The 25,065-nt window shown below is 67.7% G+C and overlaps 2 protein-coding genes across 2 annotated transcripts; both read right to left on the bottom strand.

Annotated features, from left to right (window-relative positions):
- Positions 1-4,839: 4,839 nt before the first annotated feature.
- Positions 4,840-10,557, bottom strand: CASTOR1 (cytosolic arginine sensor for mTORC1 subunit 1). Its single transcript, XM_075167086.1, has 9 exons — positions 10,412-10,557; positions 10,190-10,260; positions 7,507-7,700; positions 7,214-7,346; positions 6,889-7,012; positions 6,100-6,213; positions 5,928-6,010; positions 5,698-5,792; positions 4,840-5,615 (listed from the first exon to the last, which is right to left on the bottom strand). Exons 1-9 carry the CDS (start codon positions 10,522-10,524, stop codon positions 5,550-5,552), a joined length of 993 nt encoding a protein of 330 aa, XP_075023187.1. The 5' UTR covers positions 10,525-10,557; the 3' UTR covers positions 4,840-5,549.
- Positions 10,558-11,861: 1,304 nt separating this feature from the next.
- On the bottom strand, positions 11,862-22,831 carry TBC1D10A (TBC1 domain family member 10A). Its single transcript, XM_075167170.1, has 9 exons — positions 22,580-22,831; positions 19,071-19,170; positions 15,993-16,100; positions 15,571-15,677; positions 14,771-14,885; positions 14,449-14,514; positions 13,928-14,117; positions 13,437-13,591; positions 11,862-13,242 (listed from the first exon to the last, which is right to left on the bottom strand). The coding sequence occupies exons 1-9, from the start codon at positions 22,783-22,785 to the stop codon at positions 12,862-12,864; spliced, it is 1,428 nt and encodes a 475-aa protein (XP_075023271.1). The 5' UTR covers positions 22,786-22,831; the 3' UTR covers positions 11,862-12,861.
- Positions 22,832-25,065: the final 2,234 nt, after the last annotated feature.

Genomic DNA, 25,065 nt, shown 5'->3' with positions numbered 1-25,065 from the left:
GGGGCCGGCGGCCGGGCGGGAGGCTGGGGGCTGGGAAGAGCCCCTCCAGGTTGCTGAGGAGCCCTCGCACCTTCAGGTGGGTGCTGGCCAAGCGGCGAAGGATTTCGGCGCCGGGAGGGTTGAGGTCGCGCTGGTGCCGGGTGATGTCCTGCAGCGCCTGGGCCATGCGGACCATGGTCCCCCGCAGCCCTCGCAGCCCCCCGGGCCCCGTCACCGGTCCCCGCAGCCACTCGGGCGGGCGGTTGGTGCGACAGAGGTGGTTCATGGCCAGGCGCTGGTCCTCCTCCTGCCCAGGGATGGGGGGGAAAGGTCAGGAACGTGGGATGGGAACAGCACGGGGACCCCCCCCGCCAGCCCCGTGTCCCCCCGCGGAGGGGACAGGAGCGAGCCCTCGCCCCGGGGAAGGGGACTCACGTAGAAGGCGAAAAGCTCCTGCGCGTCCTCGGCCATGTGCCTCACCAGCGCCTGGATCTGCTGCAAGGTGGGGGGCGGCGGGGGCCGCCCCCCCTGGCCCGGCATTGCCCAGAGGATGAAGAGCCCTTTGGTGACAGCTGGGGAGGAAGAGGAGGGAGATGGGGGACACTGGGGCATGGCTGGGTGCGGGGAGGCAGCCCCCTCACCGTGCTGGAAAGGCTCAAGCTCACCCGCCCCCATGCCACGGTGACGGCTGGCGCGAGAAGGGCTCGGCCCTGTGCGCCCATCACCCTGGCGTCAGGCGAGAATGGCGTGTGCCATGCACATGCGTCCCCCTGCACCGAAGTCCCCGGTCCTGCCGCAGGGACGAGCCAGCCCCTGTGCCAAAAGCCTGCTGGGGACCCAGCGGGGAGGAGGAGGATGAGGACGATGAAGATGCCATCGAGCAGCCGGGGAGCACAGCCCAGCCCAGCGGTTGCCCCAGCAGCCCCCCCTGTCAGCGTGGGCCACCACAAAGGAGGGGACAGCGGTGACAGTCTCAGATCTGGCCCCTGGGTTCCGGCCGGACGCTGCCCTGGTCCCGCTATCGCCCACAGCCGCGTGCCAGCGGTGATGTCGGATGCGGCGCTGGAGCAGCACGCAGTATCCAGCCCCGCTGCGCTGGGCGGGGGTTGAAGGGCTTGGAGGGGTGCAGGATCCGTGCCCTGACCCTCTGCCATCAGTCCCCAAACTGACCCCAAAGCCTGTCCCCTCCTGCCCGCCCCCTCCCAGCATCTTTTCTCCCCCGGGGATGAAGGGAGTCCCCATGGGGTCCCCATCCCCGGTGCTCCCCATCCCACGTGCCACAGGGTGTGTGGGGGGGAATGTCCCCGTCACCCGCCGGTGCTGCTGGGAGGTGACACCGCCACGGCACAGGGAGGGACAGCCTCGGCGACACCATCTGCCGCAGCACGCCGACTCAACCCCCACGCCGGCCCTGCCGCCGCGCTCCCCCCCCGGCCGGCTCGGCACAGCCGGCGCGCGAGCGAGAGGGTAGTGGCGGGACGCCGGCAGACACCTACCTGCCAGCACGCCCAGGGGCCGCCTGTCGCACCGCATGGCCGGGGCAGGGCGTTTCGGTGCGGGGCTGCCGGGCGCGCGAGCGACTTCCTTACTGCTCGGCGATGGGGAAGCTCGCCTTTTAAAGTGCACCCATTCGCCCCCACCTCCGAAGGAGGCACCCGGACCCAACGGAAAGCCAGCGAGAAGTGAAGCCGTGCCCCGGGGGCCAATGAGCGGGGTGAGCCGTGCCGGCGGGAGGAAATGATGCCGGCCGGCCGATGGGGTTGTTCTTCGATTCAGTTCCTCGAGGGAGTCCCGGCGGGTCCAGCCCGGGGAGCCCGCGGTCCCACGGCTCGTCCTGGATCTGGCTGCGCCGGCGCCACTGGACCCCCGCGACCCGGCTTCCTGGGAAAGGGCGGCTTTGAGTCACCCCGATTTCACCACTCGGCGCCCAATGGGTTGGTTGAACCGAAAACGGCCTTGGCTGCCCCGAAACCGAAATGCAAAAGAGGGCAGCGGCAGTGGCACCCAGGGACGGGGACGTCGGCCATGTGGGGACACCTGTGTCCCATCATGGGGGCTTTGCATCCCAAGTCCAGCCATGGGAGCCAAAAATCCGGCTTGGGAAGGAGGGAGGTGGAAGCCCAGGAAGCACGGAGCATCCCGGCACGGCTGGGGACCGCACCCGGCCGCAGCGCTGGGCGATGCTCCGGAGGATGCTCTGTCCGTCCGTCCGCCTGCTCACGCCCGCCCACCCCTCTGGGTGACGACTTCGGGTGCTGGCCAAGTGGGGGACACGGGGTGGCACGGCTCGGCCCCTCTGCCTGGCAGCACCCGTGGGAGGAAACGCAACCGCCCAGTGCCAAACGGCCGCGCCGGGACCCGTGTGGGGCCCTGGGTGTTGCCCAAGGGCATGGGGGCCGAGGGCAGCGGAAGCCCGGCGCGGGCAGCGGTGCAGGCAGCGCTGCCCTCACTGCCGCGTCAGGCTTATGCAATACCGCCGTGGGAGAGCCCGGCTTGCACGGCCCCGGCCGGCCTCGCCATGCGGCCCGGCACGGCCTCGGCGCTGCTGGCAGCACCCCCTGCAAACCCTCTTGCACCCCTCAGCTCCCCTTTCCCGGCGGATGGAGCCTGGCAGGAGCCTGGCACCCACGGGGGCTTTTTCCAGCCCATAAAAATGAATATATTTTATCAGCTTTTTGAGATGCGTTGCAATCCGGTTGGTTTTGGTAACCATCAAAAGTTGCCGGCGCGAGCACAGGGAGCTGCCCCGCGCCGAATTTGCACGTTCAGAGGGTTCGGCGGCGGCGCGGGGGGAGAACCCAGAAATAACATCTCCTCCAGGATGGAAGAGCGCGGCTGTGTCTCGCTTCCAGAAGAAAAAATGTTTTCTTTTCCCCAAATTTCCCCTCCCCAGCCACCCCGCGACCTGCAGGACTCCCTGCTGCGGGAGCAGGGCCGGCGCTGCTTCCTCCACCAGCTGCCTCCTCCTCCTCCTCGGGGCGTCCCCTGGCAGAGGTGGCAGCTGGGCTGGGTTCGGTGGGGCCGGGGTGGGCAGGGCTGTGCCCAGGGCAGCCCCAGAGGGGTGGAGGAGCCAGGAGAACGTCCTCTCTCCACACCTGCTTGAGTGAAGTAGTTTGTCCGTCTGTCCCCCTGTCTAGCCAGACAGGCTGTTAGCCATCTGTCCGATCATCTACCTGTCCATCCATCCATCTACCCATACATTGCTCCACCTGTCCACCTATCCATCCATCCGTCTGTCCATCCATCCATACAATGAAGCAACCATCCATGCATACTCATCCATCCGTCTGTCCGTCCATCCATCCGTATGTATGTACATCCACCCACCTGCTCAACCATCCACCCACCTGTCCATCCATCCACCTCCCCCATCCATCCCTCTAGCCACCTGCCCATCCAGTCACCTGTCCGTCCATCCATCCACCCACCCACCCACCCATCCATCCCCCTGCCCACCCATCCAGCTGTCCACTTGTGCATCCATCTACCTGTCTATCCATCCCTCCACCCACCCATCCATGCGTCCATTCATCCACCTCTTCATCCATCCATCCATCCGTCCATCCATCTGTCCGTCCATCCATCCATCCATCCATCCGTCCATCCATCCGTCCATCCATCCATCCATCCATCTGTCCGTCCATCCGTCCGTCCATCCATCCATCCGTCCGTCCATCCGTCCGTCCGTCCATCCGTCCATCCGTCCATCCATCCACCAGTACATCAAGCCGTCCTTCCACCTCCCTCCATCCCTCCCTCCCCGACCCCGTGGGTCCTCCAGCGTGTCCGATGCCATGGCAGGACCCCTGGGCACCCTGGCCGGGCGAGCAGGACCACTCGGGCAGCGCACACCCACCCTCAGGTCCCCACAGCCACAGGTGGCCCTGGCCCCTCCGCATGGCACCGTCACCTCCCAGGGCTCCGCACGGGGTCCCTGCCGGGCCGGGCAGGGAGGAGGCCACCGTGGTGGCCACCCCGCCGGAGGAAAGCGGCTGGCGGAGGACTGTGCAATACCCAACGGGGACAAAAATAGCGCCAGTGACCGCATGGGCCGGCTGCAATTTCTTCATCGCTTCGGCGCGCGTCACCAGCGTCTCATGACTCTGGACAAGAGAGCGAGACAGGAAAGAAAGCGCCCGGGGAGGTTGCAGGAGCTGACGCAGGGGAGACACGGGCCGGGACCCGGGCACGCTCTCACTGGGTGCATGGGAGAGGGGGGGTGGTTTTTGGGGACAGGACGGGTGCAGAGCTGCCCTCGCCCACCGGCCCGAGCCCTGCCGAGCTGCCCACCCCGCAAGCAAAGACCCCGAAGAGGTTTCTGCTGCGCTCGCGCTCCCGCCGGGTCTCGCTTGTTGACCAGGCGCAGCCCCCGGGGGCAGCCAGGGGCTGGGGGGGTCCACCCGCACAGCCCCAGCCCCCAAGGGGGTCACAGGAGCCCCCAGGCACCCCGACCCCGCGCACCCCACTTGGCTGGGGGGTGCCGTGCTGCCAGCAATGGGAGAGGACGTGGGGACACGGTGACAGCATGGCAGGGGCATCCCCAGGCCTGGGGTCAAGTTTGGCTCTTTGTGCCTCAGTTTCCCCCAGACTGTGGGAGCTGGCCCAGCATGGGGCAGAGGGAGGGCAGAAATGGGGGAGTGGGGCCCGTGCCTCAGTTTCCCCAGGGCTGGTGACTTGCTGGGGGCTGCAGCCTTCGCCCCTTTTTTCACCCAAAATATGTGGCAGGGGAGCTGGCCCTTGTCCTGGTCACCTGTGAGTGCCACGTGCCCCTGTCACATCCCAGCCGCTCCCATCCCACCCAGTGCCACCACCCTGGGGACCGGCTCTGGGCCACCCCCCCCCCAGGGCCATGGGCTACGTGGAAATAAAAATAATAGGACTTTTATTGACTTATTAAAAACTATGTGAAAATACAGCTTGGGAGGAGATGGGGGGTCACTCGTCCCCCCACGATATGCGATGGCCCAGGCAGGGGCATGGGGCCACCCCGGAGGGGACAAAGGGCTGGGGCTGAACTGCAGCCCCCCCATCTCTGCCTTGGAGATTTTTGGGGTGCCGGGAGGAACCCCAGCTCCGGGGATGCTTTCACCCCCCATGGGGCCGGTCCAGGGGTGCCCCAGAGCATCACGGCCACCTGTCCCCCACCCAAGAGGACCACCCATGGGGACACACACAGGGCTGTCACCCCCAGCACCGCGGTGGCACATCACCGCTCTCTGGCATGTCCCCCCCCGTCCCCCCACCAGCAGGTCCCCGGGGACACCTGCTCCCCTCCCGAGCCCCCCAGCCTGGGGGCAGAGGATGGCACGGTGCTGCCCTTCGGCCTCGCCTGCGCGGTGGCACGGTGGGGACCGCTCCCCCCTCCCACAGGACACTGTCCCACTGCCACGAGACCACCGGGTCCCTGAAGCCACCATGTCCCCATGTCCCCAGCAGGCAGGGAGCGATGCTGCACCCGGCTCTGCCCCGCACCGGGGGGAGCCTTAAAATGAAAAAATAACGAATATGGGGGGTGGGGGGAGCCCACCGTGCCACCGCGCTGGGCCAGCTGGCGTGGGGACAGCCGGCCGCTATCTGCCGCTCTCCTGGCGCTGCTGCAGCAGCTGGATGACCTCAGCGATGCCCTCCTCGGGGACCTGCCGGGGGGGGGACAGAGAGGGTGTCAGCGCCGGGCGGGGGGACACGGCAGTGGGTCCCCGGGGAGGGGCAGGTGCTCACCAAGGCGTGATCGAAGTTGAAGGTGCTGATGTAATACGCCGATATGTCGGCGGCGGCCAGCGGCTCGGCGATCTGCGCCACGATGCCGCACTCATCTGGGGGGGCAAAGGGACCCCGGGGTGAGCGGTGGCCCCATGGGGACAGCATCACCCCGAAGCACCCCCCGGGTAGGAGGAGGATGGGCGGTGATGGCACAGGGGGGGGGACACGGCCACCGCGGCCACACTCACCGAAGCCCAGGGGCTGCCCGCCGATCCGCACCATCCGCCACAGCTCCCCCGTTGAGCTGGTCAGCAGCAGGTCGCTGGGGAACCTGGGGGGGGGGGGGCCTGAGTGTAACCCCCCCCTCCCCCAGCCCCCAGGACGGACAGACAGACGGAGAGCCCCGCGGACGGCACCTACCGCTTCTGGGTTTCGGCGTCCATCACGATGGAGATGTAGCCCTCGATGAGGGAGAAGGCGAAGAAGGTGATGGAGTCGAGGTCCTGGCTGCCGGCGCCAGCCTCCCTCGGGGGGCTGCGGAGTGGGGGGGGGGTGTGGGGGGAAGAGAGGTGCGGGGAGGGGTCATGACCCCCAAAATTGGGAGGAGAAGGGCTTGGTGGTGGCACTGAGCGTCTTCGAGCAGGACGTTGGGATGCTGGGGGTGAGCCGGCGGGTGGGGAGGAGAGGCGGGGACGGGAGCGGGTGCTACCCGCAGGGCCTGCAGCTCGTACAGCCCCCGGGCTGGGGGCAGCGGGTGTCGGCCACACACAGGACAGGGGTGACACCGGGTTTCGGGGCATTCCTGAAGCACCATGGTGCCTCCGGAGCGGTAGGGTCCCACCAGAAGGGACCTCATCCCAGGGGACATGGGACGTCCCAGACAGGAGCATCCCCGCATCCCAGCGCCATTCCCACCGGCCTTTCGCAACCCACCCTCTCCTGTTTTGCAATCCCCCCTCCCCGGGCTTTGCTGCAATGGGGGGCTCGTCCCCCAGGTCACCCTGGGGCTCCCATGTCCCATGGTGGCAGCGGGACCCATGGCACCCATGTGGCCGCAGCCCCCCCGGCACGCTCGGGAGGGCAAAACCAGTTTGCAAAACACCCCCGGAGCTTGAAAAGCCACTGGGAGCAAGGGGGGGGGACATGTCACCGCTGTTCAGGTGGCACCGGGCGAGGAGCCACAGCCGTGTCCCCGTCCCTGTGACCCACCTATGGGAGTAGAAGAGGACGTCGATGAGCATGGTGGCGATGGCGGGCAGCGTGTCGGGGGCCACGGTCAGGACGCAGAAGCGGGTCTGGGGGCTCTGCACGGGGTGCAGCGTGGGGCTGGCGGCTGGCAGGGGGAGAGCCACCCGTCAGGCATGGGGACAGCTTGGGGACAGTACCGCAGTGCCACCACGTGGCCACCGCAGCCACAGCCGGCATCCCTCAGGGCGCAGAGGTACCACCGGTGGGAGCTGGAGCATCTCGGCGGGGACGGGGTGGCCCTGGGGACGGGGTGGCCCTGGGGGACACGGGACTTGGTGTCACTCACCCGGCTTGGGCTTGAGGAAGCCGTTGCTCACGTCATCGCAGGTGACAGGGACACACTCGCCGCTCTCCTCCTTGTAGATGTCAAACTCCCCCGCCAGCGTGTGGATCACCACCGGCAGGTCCCGCTCCCGCACCTGGCCAGGGGTGCAGGATCAGGGCCGGCACTGCCACCCCTCCCCGCAGCCCCCCCACCCCCGCACCGGCCGGGGACAGCGGGGTCCTCACCCAGCTCCGCCGGAGCCAACACCCCGGTGGGACCAGGCACCACCGTCCCCGTCATCGCCCGGCGCTCACCAGGATGAAGTCGGTCTGGTAGGTGGAGAGCATCAGCACCGAGACGTGGTGCTCGGCCAGCGGCGCGATGACCGACCTGGCGATCTTGGTGACACCGGTGGCCTGGCAGCCGGAGGGCGCCCGGCCGTTGGAGACGACGCTGAGCACCAGCCACGTCGAATCCGCCACCTGCATGAACTCGGAGGGTGGCAGCTCTGCGAGGGATAAGGGGAAACTGAGGCACGAGGCTCCCCGGGGTTCGGCACAGCCGAACGGCGTCTCTGGCACCGCACGTCACGCTGTCCCTCGGGGGATGAGCTGGCCCGGCAGAGCGGGGACAGGATCAGCCCCAGGCGTGGGGCTGGAGACGCTGGTTTGGGGGCGCAGAGCAGCCCCATCCACAAGCGGAACGAGCCAGAAAGGGCTCAGCGCTGAGACGGCGTCCGAATTCGGCCATAGGGATGAGCGGGGCCGAGGCTACGACCCCCCCAGGCCCAGGACGTGTCTCTCCTCCCCGCGCCAGCACCCCAGGCTAGGAGCGAGGGGGTGTTGGTGTGCACTGCACCCCAAAACCAGCACTGCCAGGACCCTGGAGCTGCCCGGCTCATCCCCTGCCCCCCAGGAGCCCCCAGCCCAGCACCCAGCAGCAGGGATGCTCACGGGGGGGACACAGGGCACCGGAGGGGACGAGGGAAGGGCCACCCCGCCGTCCCGGGGGTGCCAGCCCGGGGGGGGAGGGGCCGAGCCCAGGCTGGCCGGGGGCCAGGGCTGCCTCCCAAAAAGCTGCTTTTGTTGGCAGGGAGGGTGCGCGCTGGCCGGTTCCTTCCTGCCCCGGGACGGGGGGGGACACGGGGGCTGCGCTCGTGTCCCCCCCACTGCACCCACCCTCCTGCCCAGGAGAGGGGCTGGCGCTGCCGGGGTGCCCCAGGACTCATCCAGGCAACCTCCCCTCCCTGGCACCCCCCTCCCCACCCCAGCGTGGAAGGGACCGGGTGGGGTGGGCACCCAAGGGGTCTCCAAACCGCTCCCCCTGGGGAGGCAGCACCCATGAGAGACGGCCCCGTACAAGCACCCAGCCCCTCAGTGGGCACCCGGCGTCCCAGCCCAGCCGAGAAGGCAAACTCATCACACCAGTGGCGGAGAGGAGGTCACCCCCGGGAGGGGTCCGGCACCCATTGGGGGGGCCCCATCACGGGACGGGCTCCGCACCCCGCTCCCAAACCGTGGCTCGGGGCAGGGCGGGAGCGGGGCCGGATCCAGGGGCCTCGGCGGGTGTTTCCAGCGCCTGTTCCTGCGCAGGAAGCGCCAGAACGGCCTCGGCTCCGGCCCAGGGCCGAGCGTTGGGGCCGGGGGGGGGACACACACGGGGACATGGGGACCCGTCCCAGCGCTCGCCGCTTAATCGCTTTTCAACACCACCCTGGGAGAGGCCGTGAGCACGTGGGGGGGACCCTGCTGTCCCCCTGCCACCCACTCCAGGGCTTAATCTGTATTCCCAAGGGAAGAGATGGATCTGCCGGGGGTCCCCTCCCCGGCCCCGCAGCGGGGGGACGCTGGCAGCCCCCCAGCCCCGGGGGGGGTACACATGGCGCAGCGGGGCCGCTGGCTCGCAGGACCATTGTTCGGCACTTCCCGCCCTCCCCTCGGGATTGAGGAATATTTGTCCGCAGGCCCCGAAATAAAACAATACGTGGGGAACGGCTCTGGCTCTGAGAGGGGGGAGAGCCCGGCCCCGCGGCCCCTTCCCCGAGCAAAGGGCTGGGGAGGGAGGTGGGAGCTGGATCCGGCCGGTGAGTGCCCCAGGGCCGGAGCGCTGACCCTTGCTCCTTGGGGCACGTTCACGGTGATAAAGCTGCGGCCGGCGGCTCCTGCGGCCTCGGCAGGAAGGTTTGGGCGTGGGAAGCCAGGACAGGATCCGGCCCCTCCGGCACAGCCCGTTGGGCCAGTACCCCCGGCAGGACCGGTGGTGAGGCTGATGCACGGCACACGCCGGGTCACCAGCGGTGGGGACGTCACCGAATGACACCTCCTGGGGAGGGGGACCAGCCTGGAAGGGCTCAACCCCCCCCAGGACACCCCAAACCCTGGTCCCTGCTGCCAGGCAGCACCCCCAGGCAGGGCTCACCCCTGCCAGCCTGGGTAGGTGCAGAATCGGCCCCGCTCTGCCAAAGTGCCGGCCGGCCCCGGCCCTCGCCGGGCAGGGGGAAGAGATGAAAGCGGCCAAGGGGATGATGGCAGGAGATCTGGCAGCAGCACCCGGTGCAGGCAGGGAGCCCGGAGCGCTGCCCGTGGGCATCCCGGGAGGTACCTGCGCCCTGCCCGGAGCAGCCGGGCTTTCGGCTGGTGCCGGGCTCCCCACAGACCGTCCCCACTGGTTTCGCAGCCTGGTCCCACGAGCCGGCGGAGACGCAGCTCTGCCTGGGAGGGGGTTATTAGGGCAAAGGCAGCCACGCCGGGAGAGCTGCGGCCGGGCAAGCTGGTACATTCCCAGCGCAGGCGCCGAGGGGATGGGAGCTCCGCGGCCAGGAGCCCCGGGGATGAGCACGTACCGAAGGAGCCTCACTACAAGCCAGGACTCGCTCCCTGCGGCCCAGGCCCAGAGTGTCGCTGCGCTTGGGTGGGCTGAGAATGTGCACAACTCGTGACTGCGGTGCCAGCCCACCCTGCGAGGGACGGGGTGGCCGTGGAAGCCACCGCACGGTACCTTTGAAGCCCTCCTCGTCCAGCATGATGGTGTAGTCCTCGGGGGTCTCCGTCAGGCTGAAGAACTTGCACCTGAAGAAGAAACCGGCACTGCCGACCCCAGCACCGCCACCTCCCAGGGCCGGGCACCAGGACGGGGGGGAAGCTGGAGCGGTGCCGGGCACCGGAGGAGGAGGAGGAGGAGGAGGAGGAGGAGGAGGAGGACGGGGAGGAAGGCCGGTACCTGCAGCGCTGGGGCAGGAAGAGCAGCTTGAGCAGCGGGTGGGTGTAGAGCCAGAGCCCGCGGCGGGCCAGGCTCAGCACCCGCACCCGGTGCTCCAGGATGTGCAGGTCCATGGCGGCCGCGCCGCACCGGCCCCCGCCACCGCCGCCGCTACAAGCGCTGCCCCGGCCCGCCCCGGGCCCGCCCCGCACCGCGGGAGGGGCAACCGCCCGCCCCGCCCCGGGACCGGCCCCGGGACCGGCCTCGGGCCCGCCCCGCCGTGGGACCGGCCCCGGTGCCCCGACCCAGAGTCTCGGGGTGCCCGCACCCGATCCGACCCGGAGCCCCGGGGTGCCCAGAGCAGCCCCAGTTCAGAGCCCCGGGGTGCCCGGAGCAGCTCCAACCCGCAGCCCCGGGGTGCCCGGACCGGACCCGACCCGCAGCCCCGGGGTGCCCGGAGCAGCCCCAGCCCAGAGCCCCGGAGAGCCTGAACCGGAACCGACCCGCAGCACCGGGACCAGCCCCAATTCAGAGCCCCGGGGTGCCCGACCCGGGGTCTCAGGGGGCCCAGTCCTGCCCAGCTCAGCCCCCGCCAGCACCAGTCAAGCTGGGACTGGACCCACTGGGAGCCCAAATGCCGATCCCACCATACCCCCTCCACCCCAGCACCCACCCAGGTCCTCCACGCTCAGCCCCAGCCCCAAATCCACCGGCTCGGGGAGGACGAGCCCCGACAAGCCGGCCCTGCAGCGGGGATTTACCGAAACCAGGGCAGCGGCCCCAGAGCCGCCATGTGCAGCGGCAGAGGAGAAACCCAGCACCACGAACAGGCGCTGTCCTGCGGCCACCCCCTGGGAAAAGGGAGTTCTGGAGGGAGGAATGGAAGTTTGGGCAGAATTCCTGCCTGCAGGAAGCACGGGGAGGAAGAGAGGGCCTGGGCACCATTTTGTGCATAGAAAGTTGAGTTCTGGGGTGTCATGGGATCTAGGGGTCTCCTGGCTGTGTTCGGCCACAGGAGCTGTGACACTGAGAGAGGGGTGCAGGTCTGGGTGCTGGGAAGGGCGCTCATCCCATGGCAGCCCCCCGAGAACCCCCCCAGACACCCCAGGGCCACCACGGCTGGCCGTCACACGCTGGGGCAGGTCTCAGCGTCCTCCCATTTACACTTCAAACGGGCAGCCCCAGGGCAGGGTGAGACAGCAAGGGCAGGTTGGGGCTTGGCCACCCTGGGTGGCTCGGCTGGGGCGGTGACAGAGGGGTGACGGCAGCAGGACCCTTCCCAGGACCCTCTCCAGCACCTGCCCCCCAGGGCCAGAGCACCCAGGGGAGATGGGGTGCCGGCCACGGTGCCTCCCCAAAGCTGGTGCTGGTGCAGCAGGAGGTGGGAGGTGACATCCCCCATCCTGTGCCCCCCTTTAGCCCGTGGCACCAGAGGGTGACAGGAAGACATGGTGGGAGCCGCAGGCGCTGCGCCTTTACACAATCTTCCTTTATTTACCCCTTTGTACAAAACCATTTTTCCCCGCTTTATTTTACAAAGCTGCCCCCGGCGCTTGGGGAGGGCAGGGGGAAGAGAGGGGACCCCCCCAAGCAGGGAGCACCCAGCCACTTGCCCACCCCACGGGCACCCCGTCTCACCTCCGCTGGGGCCTCGGGGTGGGCAGCAGCAGGGAGAGCCCCGGCAGGGTGAACGCTCCCCCCGAGCCGTGGGGAGCCCGGGGACAGGGGTGGGGGGGCTTTAGCCCCGGGGTCGTGGTCTGGCATCAAATCCCGCTGCCTCGGGCACACCCTGCCTGCAGCTCCCAACCTCGGTCCCTGTCCTGCGACGGTTACTGCCACGGAGGAATAATAAATAGGCTCAGTGAGTAGGTAAATTTGGTACTACGTATAGGGCTACAGCTCGATATATCCTCACTAGATAAAGAGGAGGGGGGCAAGGGGTCCCCCCGGCTCCTTGCGTACCCCCAGTCTCCCTGTGCCAGGCACAAGCGCTTGGAGTCTGGGTCTGCCCGGCCGGCACAGGGTGGGCAGAAGGGCGGGGGGCCATAGGAGGGACCCTGGGGACGGTGGGTCAAGGGGCTCTGGGACAGGGAGAAGGGCCCGAGGGGCAGCTTGGCCCCCCCAGCCGTGGGGAGGGAGCTCGGGTGGCTCAGCCACCCCCTGCCAGGGCTCCCACCACTTGTGGTGCCAGCACCCTGCCGGGGGGGGGGGCACCCAGCGCAGACCGAAGGTGTCCCCTTTGGTCACCACACGCGGCCAAGCCCCTGCAGATGCTCCCCAGCTTCAAGCCCTGCACACAGGGACCACGTCCCCAGGAAGCCACGCCGGCCAGCCTGTCCCCCATCCCTGAGCCCCCACTGCCGGGCACCACGGGTCCCCGCACACCCCCCATCAGTGTCCTTGAGCCCGGGTCCGTGCGCAGCCCAGCTGAGCCCGGCTGCCCGGGGTGCGGACCCAGCGCCGTGCCGGCCCTACAAGTACGTGTCCTCGCTCTCCCGGGAGCTCAGGCTCTCCTTGGACTGGTGGTGGGGGGAGACCTGGGGGTGCAGCAGCTCCCGGGCCAAGTTGCCCTCGGCCCCGGGGCCATTGGCGGGGCTGGCCGGGCCCTTTTCTCTGCTCTTCTCCTTGCTCTTGCGGGCCTTGGGCACGGGGGCGGGCCCGGGGGGGACGATGATGGAGGGGACGGGTTCCAGCGCCTTGCGGGTGGGGGGCTCGGCCTCGCTGATGGCCTTGGCGCCGTGCAGGCGCGGGGGGGACTTGCACTGCAGCTCCCCGTGCGTCTCCCGCCACTTCTTCAGCTGGATCAGGTGCTCCCGCTCGATCTGACGCTCTGTCACCGGCAGCTCGATGACCTGCGGGGGACAGACTCGTGCCATCAGCATCTCCCCGATAGCGACAGTGCCACCCGGGGCCGGCTCGGCACCCCAGGGCAGAGGCAACCCCAAATCCAAGCCTTTTGGGGACTGCCCCCAAGCTACACCAGCTCTGCCCACCCAGGGGCAGCCCAGTCCAGCAGCGTGGACTCAGACCCTCCCCAGCACCTCACCTCCTGCACCAGGAAGGTCTCCTGCATGATCTTGGGGCTGAGGGCCCTCAGCCTCTCCATGGTCTCGTACTGGCCCTGGCAGGACTTGAGCTTGTCCGAGGAGCCCAGGGTGTGTTTGAGCAGCACGAGGCCCACGCGGAAGATGATCTTCACCCCTGCAAGGGGAGAGGTGAGGCAGCGAGTGCCAGGGTGACGCCGCCGCTATGTCCCTCAGATGTGGTGGGGCACCAGGTCCCAGTCCCGCTAGCAGTCAGGACACGCAAGAGAGTGGATTTGGGATGCACGTGCCCCCCTAACCCCCAGGAAAACAGCCCAGTCTCCACCCCAGGCACATGGCTGCCCCAAATCTGCCCTACCACGGGTCCCACGTGGCAGGCACAGGCAAGCAGCCGCGGCAGCGCTCCTGCTGCAGCCCCGAGTGCCGTCCATGTGCCGCGGGGGCTGCAGCCGGTCGCCCCAGGAGGAAGAGGAGGATGGTGGGGAGCTTCTACCTTCACAGAAGAACATGTCCCAGACGCGCAGGACAGAGCTCCAGGGCAGCGTGCGGGAGAAGGCGCACATGAACCACTCCGTCATGTAGAGGATGGGGTCGATCTTCTGCTTGCTCAGGTGTTTGTAGGCTACGGGCGAGACCTTGTGCAGCAGCGAGAAGAGAATCTGCCCATCCAGCTGAATGGCCTCCTGCAGGGACGGCGTCGAGAGCCCCAGTGAGTGCCTCAACCCCGGCCCAGCCCTGGGATCAGCCCCCTGGTGCCCGGCCCCAGAGGAGGAGCAGCCCACCCTCCAGACCCGGCTGTGCCCCACGGATGCCAGCAGCAAAGCTACGCTGAGCCCCCCCATCCCTGACTGCGGGATGCTCCTGGGGGCCGTGGCACAACACGGAGACCATGGGAGCACCCAGGATCTCCCCAAGCTCCCTTCTTTCTCCAGGGTGAGGAGCTGGGGGAGCTTTCGGCCTGGAGACATCACAGGTCCCTGCCACCGCTGAAGGCACCGCGGGCCCTTTGCTCACCAGCTTCTCGCTGTAGTAGCCAGGGAGGTACTTCTCGCAGATCTGCACCAGGCACCAGAACGCTTGCTGCAAGCCAAGGGACAGCGGGTGAGCACCCAGGTGTCCCCGGGGGACATCCCTGCAGCCCCCACCCTGCTCCCAGGGACCAAGGGAGCAGGCAGGAGGCGGCAAGCACCTCCCTGCACCCCAGCTTTGGGGTAAATGGGTGCCATGAGCCGAGCACCCCGCCTGCCAGCACCACCCCAAAGCGACCCACACCCTCCCACTGGTCCCAGCTCTCCGGCCACCGGGTCTCCCTGCCCTCCCGGCTGCGTGCCCGTACCTCGGCCGGCATGTGCATGAGCAGGACGGCGGCGATGGGGGCCTGGGCCTGGCAGTAGCCCTCCTCCGGGCGGTACAGCGTGTATGCCTTCAGCACCCGAAACAGGTCCTGCTGCCTGCGGAGACACCCCGGGGAGGGAGAGGTGGAGAGGGCGCGGACACAGCCCAGCAGCCTCCCCCGAGGACCAAATCGGCACTTGGCGCTGCACGGTGATCCAGCACCGCAGGCCGGCTGCTGGCCACCGCTCTTCCCCCACGAGCCTGAGTCAGTCCCTGGCTGGGATCCTTCTTCCACACAAACCCAGGGCTACGGGACACGATAACCACAGCTCTGCTCTGGGAAGCTCAGCCCACGGAGGCCCCATCCTGCCTGGATCCGAGATGCGAGACAGGGAACCGGCCATCTCCCCGGGATGCTGGCTCAGGGTGAGCCGTGGCTGGGCAGGGACCCAGCGGCAAGCGTAGCGGCGCAGACGCTCCCCGACACGTGGGGAAGGGCATTTCCCTGGTGAAACAGAGACCACAGCCAGTGCCTCCTCCCTCCGCCCTCCTGCCAGGACAATTCCCACCCCAGGTGTCAGAGCTGGTGCGGAGGGCTGCGACCCGTGCACCGAGCTCCTGGGAAGCCGTCTTGTTTTCAGCCGGTGCCTGGATGTCCTGTGAGCTGGGGGGTGTAAGGACTGCGGGGGACACCGCGGGGGACACGTGTGGCTCCACGAGCGGGGATAGACAGTGCCCACCCCGTGGTGCTGGTCCAGCCCGGTGGCTGCCAAGGACCGGACATGCAGCAGCTCCACCTACCCGTGGCCTCCACGCGAGACGAACATCTCGTGGAAGGGGAACTGCCGATGGAGATCTCGCTCGATCACGTCCAGCCACTTCGGGTCCCCCGGGAGGAGATCCAGTTCCTGGGGAGGAGAGGGTTGGGGTGAGGAACACCCCACACGGTGCCAGCCCCACTCCGACACGGGGGGCCCGCTGCGAGCCCGAGGGAGCCGGCGGAGCAGCCGCGAGGCTGGACCTGGCTCTGCCCTGAACACGAGCCCCATCAGGTCGTGGGTCATCCCACGCTGGCTGGGACACGAGCCCCCTTGAACCCCACCCAGGGGGAATGAGCCTAACAGACACCCCAGCCCTGGGGGGAGCAGGAGCCATCCCAGCACTGCCCCCCGCCACCAGCACCCCCTCCCCGGCGGTGCAGGAAGGTCCCCGGCTGCACTCACGTCAAACTTGCCGATGTTCTGCTCAAGCTTGACCTTGCTCCCGGAGAGGTACTGCCAGGCTCGGCCCCGCAGCGAGGGTGGGATCCCCTTCTGGCACCGCAGCCGGATCTGGGGCGGGAGGGGGGAGCAACACAGCCGTCACGGGGGGGATGGCAGAGCAAAGAGGCCCCTGGGGCAAGATGGGAGCCAAGGCCCAGCACTGCGGTCGCAGGCTGGTCCCCTGCTGCCTCCCTGGCCCTGCACCCCTGGGGACATCGCACAGACCTACGGGGTAGCATGGGGAGCTGCAGCCAGAGACCCCGAGGTTCTCAGGAGGGGTCCGTTCAGCCCCTTCTCCCCAACGTTGCTCTTAACATGCCAGCCAGAGCTACACCAGCACGACGGAGCTGTGGATGGGTGCCAGGAGCCCGGCCGAGGCTTTGGGGCTTGCAAACAGTTCCAAACAAGCCCGGCTCTGCCTCAAAGGAGGATCCTGCTGGGAGCTGGAAAAGCGAACACTGGAGCCAAGGTGGGGAGCGGGTGGCTCCCTGCCCACCCCAGCACGGCCCATGGGAAGCACCAGGGACGCAGGGGAGGGCTCCCTGGCCCCAGCCCAAGCGTCCTGCTCACCCACCGGGCCATGGAGCGCAGGGAGGTGCGCCCTGCTCAGCGTCTCAACCTTCCCGCCTGCTCATCCTGGGCAGAAGGGCAGGCCTGGCCCCAGCTGCACACAGGGCCGGCTCCATGCCCCCAGTCAGCCCCCAGTTTCCTTGTCACAAGGCACCGGCCAGGACCAAAGTCCAGACAAGGCAGTGCCTGTACCCACCCCGCAGCAGCGAGCTGAGCCGGCTTAACCCAGCCGCTGCCAGCACCCCAGCAGGGACCAAAACCAGAGACCCCCACACATCCTGCTCCAGCTCCTGGGGAAGCAGCAGCACCATCTCCCCATGGCCCTTGGCCAGGGCGCGCAGCAAGAGCCCGGTGCTTTCAGCACATAAAACCCAGCAAAAACCAGCATGGCCTCCACGCCTCATGTCCCTGCTCGAGTGGCACATGCCAAGTGCCAGAGACATGCCAGGGCTCTGCGAGCCCGGGGCCGACAGCTCCCAAAGCCTCCCTGGGCCTCTCCTGCCTGCCCAGAGCTCCTTTTCCCGTTTGCCGGCATAACTCGGGAGCAGGCGGTTGTGCTTCCAAGTGGCCCAGCCCAGCGTGGCAGTAACACCACGTCCCCGGGAGGGTTTGCTGCTCCCTTGCCGCAGCACTGCTTGTTTACCCGGGCAGGTCCCGAGCCCTGCGGGGCCTTTGTGCTCGCAGGAAATGCGGCGGGCGATGCCCAGGGCAGCTGCGGGCAGCTCTGCCGCTGCTGACGGCTCCCTTTTCGAGCCGGCTCCCCTTCCTGCTGGCTAAGCTGCCAGGAAGGAAACCGCCTTGCTGGGTTTCGGTTCAGCAGCCCCTCCAGCTGGCCAGGCTCAGTGCGGCCAGGGCCAAGCAGCTGAGCATCTCATCCCTTTGGCTCCCTACGGGGTCCTGCCGTCACCCCCGTGCTGGGGTCACCCAGCTCCTGGGATCCCACCGTGCCCTTCCGGGGACTGGGTGCACATCTGGGCTGAGAGATGCCGAAAGCAAAGAGCAGCCGGAGCGCTGGGAGAGCGGTGGGAGCTGCCCACGCGTCTGCCCTCCTTCAGTCTGGCTGGAAAGGGCAAGGACCGGCACGCGGCGCTGGCACGGCTCAGCGCCACGAAGGACGCGGGGCCGCGGCTCCACTGGGATCTGGGCCAGGCGGGCGAGGGAGGGAGCGTTTCGGGATCCTGGAGCCGTGCAGGTGTGAGCGAGCCCGGCAGGAGCTGGCCCAAGAGATCCCCGGGCCATCAGCCAAGGCCGGTGAGGCAGCCAGAAAAGCACCACGGCTTTTCAGAGGCACGGGGAGCTCCTCCGAAGCAGCAGGGTCTGAGCCATGCTTGCATGGCCCCGTACCAAAGCAGCCGGGCTCCTGCCAGAGCAGGGACGGTCAACAGCACCCGAGGCCAGGTCCTGGCACCCTTCCCTGAGCAGCCCCAGGGCTCCGGGCACAGAGCAGCTCTCCAGAGCAGACCTCAAGAGGCTCTGGGTATGGATTTTTGCTGCAGGACAGACTACACAGCACATCAGCCCCACAGAGCCCCTCGGGAGCTCAGCCCAGGCACGAGGGAGCTCCTCTGCCAGACATACGGCTGCCGGAGCGTTCACCCGAGCCCGGAGGCCATGCTGCCGCACGGCCAGAGAGCAGCGGAAACTGCCCGCGGAACAAAGCGCCCGCCTGCCGCGTCCCAAAAAGCTCTCCCAAATCTTTTGTGAGCGGCCAAGAAACAGATGAGGGATTCCTGTGTCGTTCACCAGGCACTGAGTGGGGACGGCGCTCCGGGAGCACAGCACAGAGCGGTGCCAGGAGGCTCTGCCAACGGGGTGGGGGAGGAGGAGGAGGCAGCCCTTCGGCCGCTCTCAGGCACCGCTGGCCCGTGCCAGCGGCCTCACAGCTTCCAGCAGACACACAGCAGCACCCCAGGACTTGCTGCATCCCATCTCTGCCTCGTTCACAGGCTCAGGAGGTCAGGGAGCACCAACGGACCAAGCCACAGAGCCACCCAGCACACACCACCACAAGTCCCCTGGGGACCCCAGCTTGCAGACCAGCGTCATGCACATCAGGCTCAAACATTTCCTACCCGGAGCTTTTTTTGGTCTACAAGATGCTCAGACCAGAAGTTTCCATGACTGAACAATTCCCATGGCGGTCTGCAGGCAGCCAAAGAAGCCCTCGGAAGGCTCCAGCCCGGCGGGGAGCAGACGGGGGCAGGAGCGGGCTGGCTCGGGGACGGCAGGCTCAGCCCCCGCCCCGCTCCAGCTTCCCTCCCGCAATGAGAAGCGTCACGGGGAGGGAACAGCCCACTCAAGCCAACAGCATCATCCAAAGGCAACGCATCTGCCTTTGGGGACCTGGTGACACGCAGGTTGCCCCAAAGTCTCAAGGGGACACCGCTGCACCCCGCTGTCCCTCCCTGCCGCCTCCTCTCGCCTGCACAGCCGGCCTGGGGCAGCCCAGGGGACACGGCCGTCACTTACCTTCTTGTGTTTTTTGGCCATCCACTTGTCCCAGTTGTTGAGCATATCCAGCCACTTGGACTCCCGCTGCCGTAGCACCTCCAAGGGCACCTCCTCCAGCCTGCGGGACGGGGGGGAAGAGGCTGGTCAGCACGGCTGCGAGCCCTCCTCGCATCGCAGAGCCCCCCCCCAGCACCCTGGGTGCCCCCCACAGCCGGCTGGCTGCCCTCCCCCAGGCGCAGAGCCCGGCCGGGACACGCTCGAGCGTGCCGGTGTTTCGGCAGCTGCTCGGCGCTGCCGGAAGAGCTCATCACCCGTGAAATCACCGCGCCAACACAGCCCCAACTCCGCGGCAGTTCAAAACCTCTCGGGAGCAGCCTGCACGGCACCCACCTGAGTGGGTGGGTGTCTGAGCATCCCTGGGGCCCTGTGCCCAGAGAGAAGGGCACGCCAGGAAGGCGACGAACCAGGGAGCACAGCCAGAGCCGTTAGCTGAGCGGAGCAAGGTCCGATCCCCGCCGCGGGGGCTGGCTGCAGATGGAGAAAGCCGGGGCCGTACGCACCATGTCATCTGCGCGGCCCCAGTCATGCTCGCACCCCAAAAGCCTGGCCCTGCTCCAGGCCCGGCACCGAGCCCGGCCGAGGGTCTCCCAGGAGGGAGGGGAGTGTTTTCCAGCAACGGCTCAGCCTAGCCCGGGAATCCGAGTTAACCCTGCCGAGGCAGGCGGGGATGCTGCCGTGACGCCAAAGCCAGTGAGAAGCTGGGCAACCCCCCCGGGCACCCTCTGCCTTTCATCAGGGGGGAGCCGGGGCGACAGACAGCTCGACGCACACGCTGGGTGTGCGCATCGTGGGGAGAGCAGAAGCTCCTTCAAGCCATCAGGGGAGAAGGGCCCAACTTCAGCAGACCTGACGCCTTCCCGGGCACAGCTCCGCACTGCCCCACGGCCGTGCCGATCCCAGGAGCGGCCGGATTCTTTCCGAGGACAGTGGTCTGGGCGCCAAGCATCCCCCAGGGACATGCAGAGCACCCAGCCCTGCTGCAGGACATGGGCCCTGCCTCCTCTCCGCGTTAGGAGCCGGAACGCAAGCGGCACGGAGGACTCGGGGCCGCATCCAGCTGGCAGCGCTGCCCCGCTCCCTGCCCAGCCCTTCCCCGCCGGGTCCCACCCACCGCAGCGGGTCAGATGGGGCCGAGCACAATTGTTTCGGAGAGCAAACCCCCTCCGAAGGGATCCGTTTTGCTCGCCGCGGCCACTCCACCTCCCCAGCGTGAGCTGGGCATGGCCAGCAGCTCCCTGGCCGGCAGCGCAGCCCGGCTCGGGGATGGAGGGAGCGCTGGCCCCGAGCCGGGGCTGCCGGAGGATCTGGGGCTCTCCGAGGCGTGGGAAGCTCGGGAGCACTGGACGCTGGATACAGGAGCTGGCCGTGGGCCTGTTGGAGCCCGGCCAGCCCAGACTGGAAGCTGTTACCAGCTGATGGCTGCTTGGCAGCGGGCACAGAGCGAGGACCGGCGGCATTTCAGATGGCAGAGGCGGGGAGGACGGGGTGGGGGCAGCCCAGGCCGGGAGGCAGCGAGGTGCCCTACACAGGGAAAGCGCTCCTCCACACCCGCGCTGCGGGTGACAGCTCCACAGCTCGGCCCTTCCCGGGGCACCCAGACCCTCCAGAGATGCTGGGACACCCTGCTTGCCCTCCCTGATCTTCCCCAAAACTCTTCCAGCTAGAGGGACCCAATCCCGCCAGCCCCAGAGGCAGGCCATGCACTTCTGTTTGCCCACTCCTGGAGAGACGGGGAGCGGATAAGAGCCCCGAAGGAGGGCAGGATTGGGCCCCAGCGCATCTGCAGGGCACGGGAGGAAGGCTCAGTCCCCAGTGCCCGCAGTCACCACCCTGACTCCCCCTCCAGCACCAGGAGCTCCAGCTCGGGGAGTTGCTGCCTGCTGAACCCCAGGGACAGGGGCAGCCACCCCAAGCACCCAGGGACAGCCTGTGTCTGCAAGGATGACAGCTGGGACATCCAAAGTGTCCCCAAAACATGGTGGGTGGCTGGGACAGGGCACAGCACCCCAGGTAGGAGAGATCACCTTGCTTCTACAGCCGCGAGCCCGGCGGAAGGGGGTTTATCACCCAGAGCGATGCACCTTGCCCAGTGCCAACAATCAAACCTCCGGTGCCCTCTCTCCCTGCAGACCAGCCGAGTAATGCCCGCAGGCTTATGATGGGCGAACGCTTTGCTCCTCGTAGATGGGGAAACTGAGGCACAGGGCACAACTGACACCAGAACACGCAGGCAGGCAAACCGCAGGGTAACGTCCCAGCCGGAGAGGAGGGGGCTGCCACGCGTCGTCCCCACTGCGATCCTGCGCTTCTCCGGGCGTCGCTGCGAAACCGGCAAACACCAAACACGCTGCCGAACCAGCTCGCCGGCAGCCCGGAGCGCATTCCTGGGTGCCGGCACCGCCCCGGGGCCCAGCGCCTTGGGCCGGCGTGGCCGTGGGCTGCTCACGGCTGATTTCAGCTGCCTCGCTTCCTCCGAGGGCTTCCTCCGCGGAGGGAGGCCGGCCAGCGCCTCCTCGCCACGGCGCTTTCGCCAGCGGCTACCGATGCCGGTTCCCCTGGCAGGACGCCAAACAACGGCCCGGCCTCCCCCGTTCGACGGCGGCCAAAAATACGCCGGAATCCAGCGCTTGGAGGAGAAGAGGCCTGGAGGTAACCAGACACTGACCTCGGCGAGGGGAAGGTGGCGAGGAGGCCTCGGCGCTGCTGGCAGCTCCCGGCGATCCCTCCCGCGCCCCAGGTGGACGCCGTTTTCCAGCCTTTCCCCCCCCTCATCGACGCAGGAGAGATGGCGGGGAGCGGGAACGGCTTTCGGGGCTCTTGTTCGCATCCCGGCTGCTGTGGCCTCCCACGGCGGGCGCGCACGATGCCCCCCGGTATCGGCCCTGGGCAGCAGAGCCCGGGCAGGGTCGTGGCACTGAAGGCCGGGGCACGGGAGAGCTCCTGCCCCGCTCCTGCCGGCGCGGCTCCCCCGGGAGGATTTAACCACCCCACGGAAGCGCTGCCCAGCAAGCGGGGGACACCGGGACACCCTCCGCAGAGGCACCGGGGCACACACCAGCCCCGAGCCGCCCCGCGCTGCGGCACCGGCGCCGGGAGGGCCCGAGGGGAAGCCCGCGCTGGCAAACGGAGCCAAAGCGGCCTCGCAGCACCGGTGCGGGCGCTCACCCGCACCCCTGTCACCCGCAACCCGCCCCGGGAGCTGCTGCTCTTCCGGGACGCGGGCCGGAGCAGGGCCGGGCTGCCCGCGGGGCGCCGGGGAGCGGCCCCCAAGGCCGCGGGGCGGAGGACACCCCCCCCCCGGGGCGGGAAGAGCCGCTGCCGGCCCGGCCCAGCGGCCAAGGCCCCGCGGCCCGGCCCAGCTCGGCCCTGAGGGGGCCGAGGGGCCGGTGGCGGCCTCAGTCGGGCCCAGGGCGGCTCCTCCGGGCCCTCAGCGCCCCGAGACGCGCGGCCCCCCCGGCCCCACTCACGGCCCCTCGGCGCTGCGGCTGCCCACGATGAAGCCGAACTTGTCGACGCGCCGCTCCTCGGGGCCGCCGCCGTTAACCTCGGAGTCGGATCCGAGGGAGCTGAGCTCGTCGCCGCCCGGCTCGGCCAGGCTTTCGCGGGTCCCGGCCAGGCTGTGGTGGCGGCTGCCGGGCGAGCCGGGCCCGCCGCCCCCGCGGCTCTTGGCCATGGCGGCGCGGCTCAGCGGCGGCGCGGCCGCTCCTCCATGCCGCGGCCACGGCGGCGGCCACGCCCCCCACCCGCCGAGCCACGCCCCCGCGCGGCGACGCCATTGGGCGGGAGCGGGCCTCCCGCCAACCAGCCGCACGGATGGCGACGAGGACCGCCCGCCCCGGGAGGTGATTGGCCAAGCGGCCGGGGGGAAGCTGTCCGTCAGAGCTTGCCCCGCCCCCGGCGGTGCCAGCGAGGGGGCGGGGCTACGTGAGCCGAGGGGCGGGGCCAGGATGGGAGTGGGGCAGCGCTGGGGCGGGGGCCGCGTCCATACTGGGACCAGGCTGAGCCCGCACCGGGGCTGCACCGGGGCTTCAGGGAGGCAGCACGCGTGCATACCGGGACTCCGGGAGGGCTGTGCTGGGACGGCACTGGGCTGAACTAGGGTTGCACTGGGCACGTACTGGGATGGGGCACGAGGAGGACCCGTTTCCCCTTAGGGGTGACCGTGCTCCAGCCGGGGGACGCGACGAAGCCAAAGGCACGCACACGTTATTCCCTTCACAAGAAGGCTGCACCCCAAACCTGCCCCAGCCCCTTGGATCCCCGCTCCCAGACCACCGCCGCGTCAGCCAGAAGTTCCGCATCCACCAACGGCCTCGTCACCCTCAGCCAGGCAGGTAAAACTGGCCCGGCTCTTCTAAAAATAAAGCACAAAAGGATCTGTAAGCGACTGGGTGACAGCGCTGGGTCTGGGATCTGTTGGGACCTGCCCCGGGTGAAGCCTTCCAGAGGCAGGTCCGCAGCCGGGGAGGCACCGAGCTCCATCCCACCTCCGGATGCTTCTCACTGCCGTGAGCCCAGCGCTCGATTTTCTCCCTTGAACAGGAAAGAACGGGGGTTTTGTTAGAGCCGAGGCCCCTCTCAAGGTGGGTAAGGTGCTGGGTAAATAGCCAAAGGACCAAGGGAACGAAGCTCATTAAAGTCAGCAACAACTCAACCGACTTCCAGATTTTTCCGGCAGCCCGAGCCCTGCGGGTCCTCCCCACTGAAGTGGAAGGCTGCGATAGCAGTTGTTTTGTGCTAGATATACACACGCACAGTCTGTTACAACATTTATCGGTAATATTTAGATAGAAACGGGCTGGCAAGGCTCCACACAAGCTATTTCTAGTGCGAAGTTTTCCTGTCAGAGCGCGGGGCTGGGAGCTCAGCCCTGCCAGGCTGGTAAAAGGGGCTTGGCTGAAAATGTTCACCTAAGCACCAGCGCAGCGTTCAGCCAGACATCGAGGAAACACATGTCCGAGCGGGGAGCTCCTCGGGCACCGAGTGCCACGGTGGTTCACACCACCCGGCACAGCTGGAGAGGAAAAGCTGGATGACCTTAAGCACAGTCCCATCCCTGTAAAAATGTCACTTCTCCATTTCAGAGCTTTCATTGCAGTTTTTTTTATCAGCTCTGGAAAACACCACTCGCTGCCCAATTTTGCTTTCTGCAAGATTGTACCTATTGTCTAATTTTTAAAAGCAAAAGGGAAGTAATTATCCCACCTTCCTGCAGGGCAGGAGGGCCCTACATCCACCACACACCCGAACACCCTGCCCACACCCGCCGAGACGCTCAGAATTCAGCGTCCTACAGCAGGGATGGGAGCAGGCGGCCTTTGTGTGACGAAGCGCGGCAGCGCTCGCAGGCACGTGGGCATCTGTCAAAGACAGCAGCTGGCCACCGTGGCTGGGGGACTGCCGGCCACCTGGGCTGGGCCAGCGCCAGGCACCTTCCCTGCAGCAACAGGGCTTCCTCCCGGCCGCCTGCCCTCGAGAGGAGCACGAGGGAGGCGGGAGGATGCTGGCTCTTCCCTCCTGCTGGATCTCTCTCCCCTAAGCGCAGAGTAAAGTAAACAGGATGTTCCTGTAATGCCTGACCATCACTAAAAAAGAGAAATAATAAATCCATGGCTTTGGATTATCCCAAAAGAGCAGCAGAGGTACCCAAATCACACAGCTGCTGGGGCAGCAACAGACAACCGCCTATTCCTTGGCACCTCATTATCTCGCTGTAGATTAACTTTGCTCTGTGTTATGTTTGTATCAAACTGCAACACAGCTCTGTCTCAAGGCACAGGAATAACCTATTTTCCTGGCCTGTATGCTCTCCAGCACCAAGAGATGCCAGCCGCATGATATGAAGTGTAAAACACATTTTCCAATAAAATTCTCACTAAGCTCAAAGTAGTCTTTCTGCCCCCATACGCAGACGTAAGCATTCGTATATACATGCTTTACGTTCAGGAACGGC

Source organism: Calonectris borealis, chromosome 18 (genome assembly GCF_964195595.1).
Source record: "Calonectris borealis chromosome 18, bCalBor7.hap1.2, whole genome shotgun sequence".
NCBI classification, from domain to species: domain Eukaryota; kingdom Metazoa; phylum Chordata; class Aves; order Procellariiformes; family Procellariidae; genus Calonectris; species Calonectris borealis.
The sequence above is the reverse complement of the archived record's forward strand: the minus strand, read 5'-3'. Positions and strand labels throughout refer to the sequence as shown.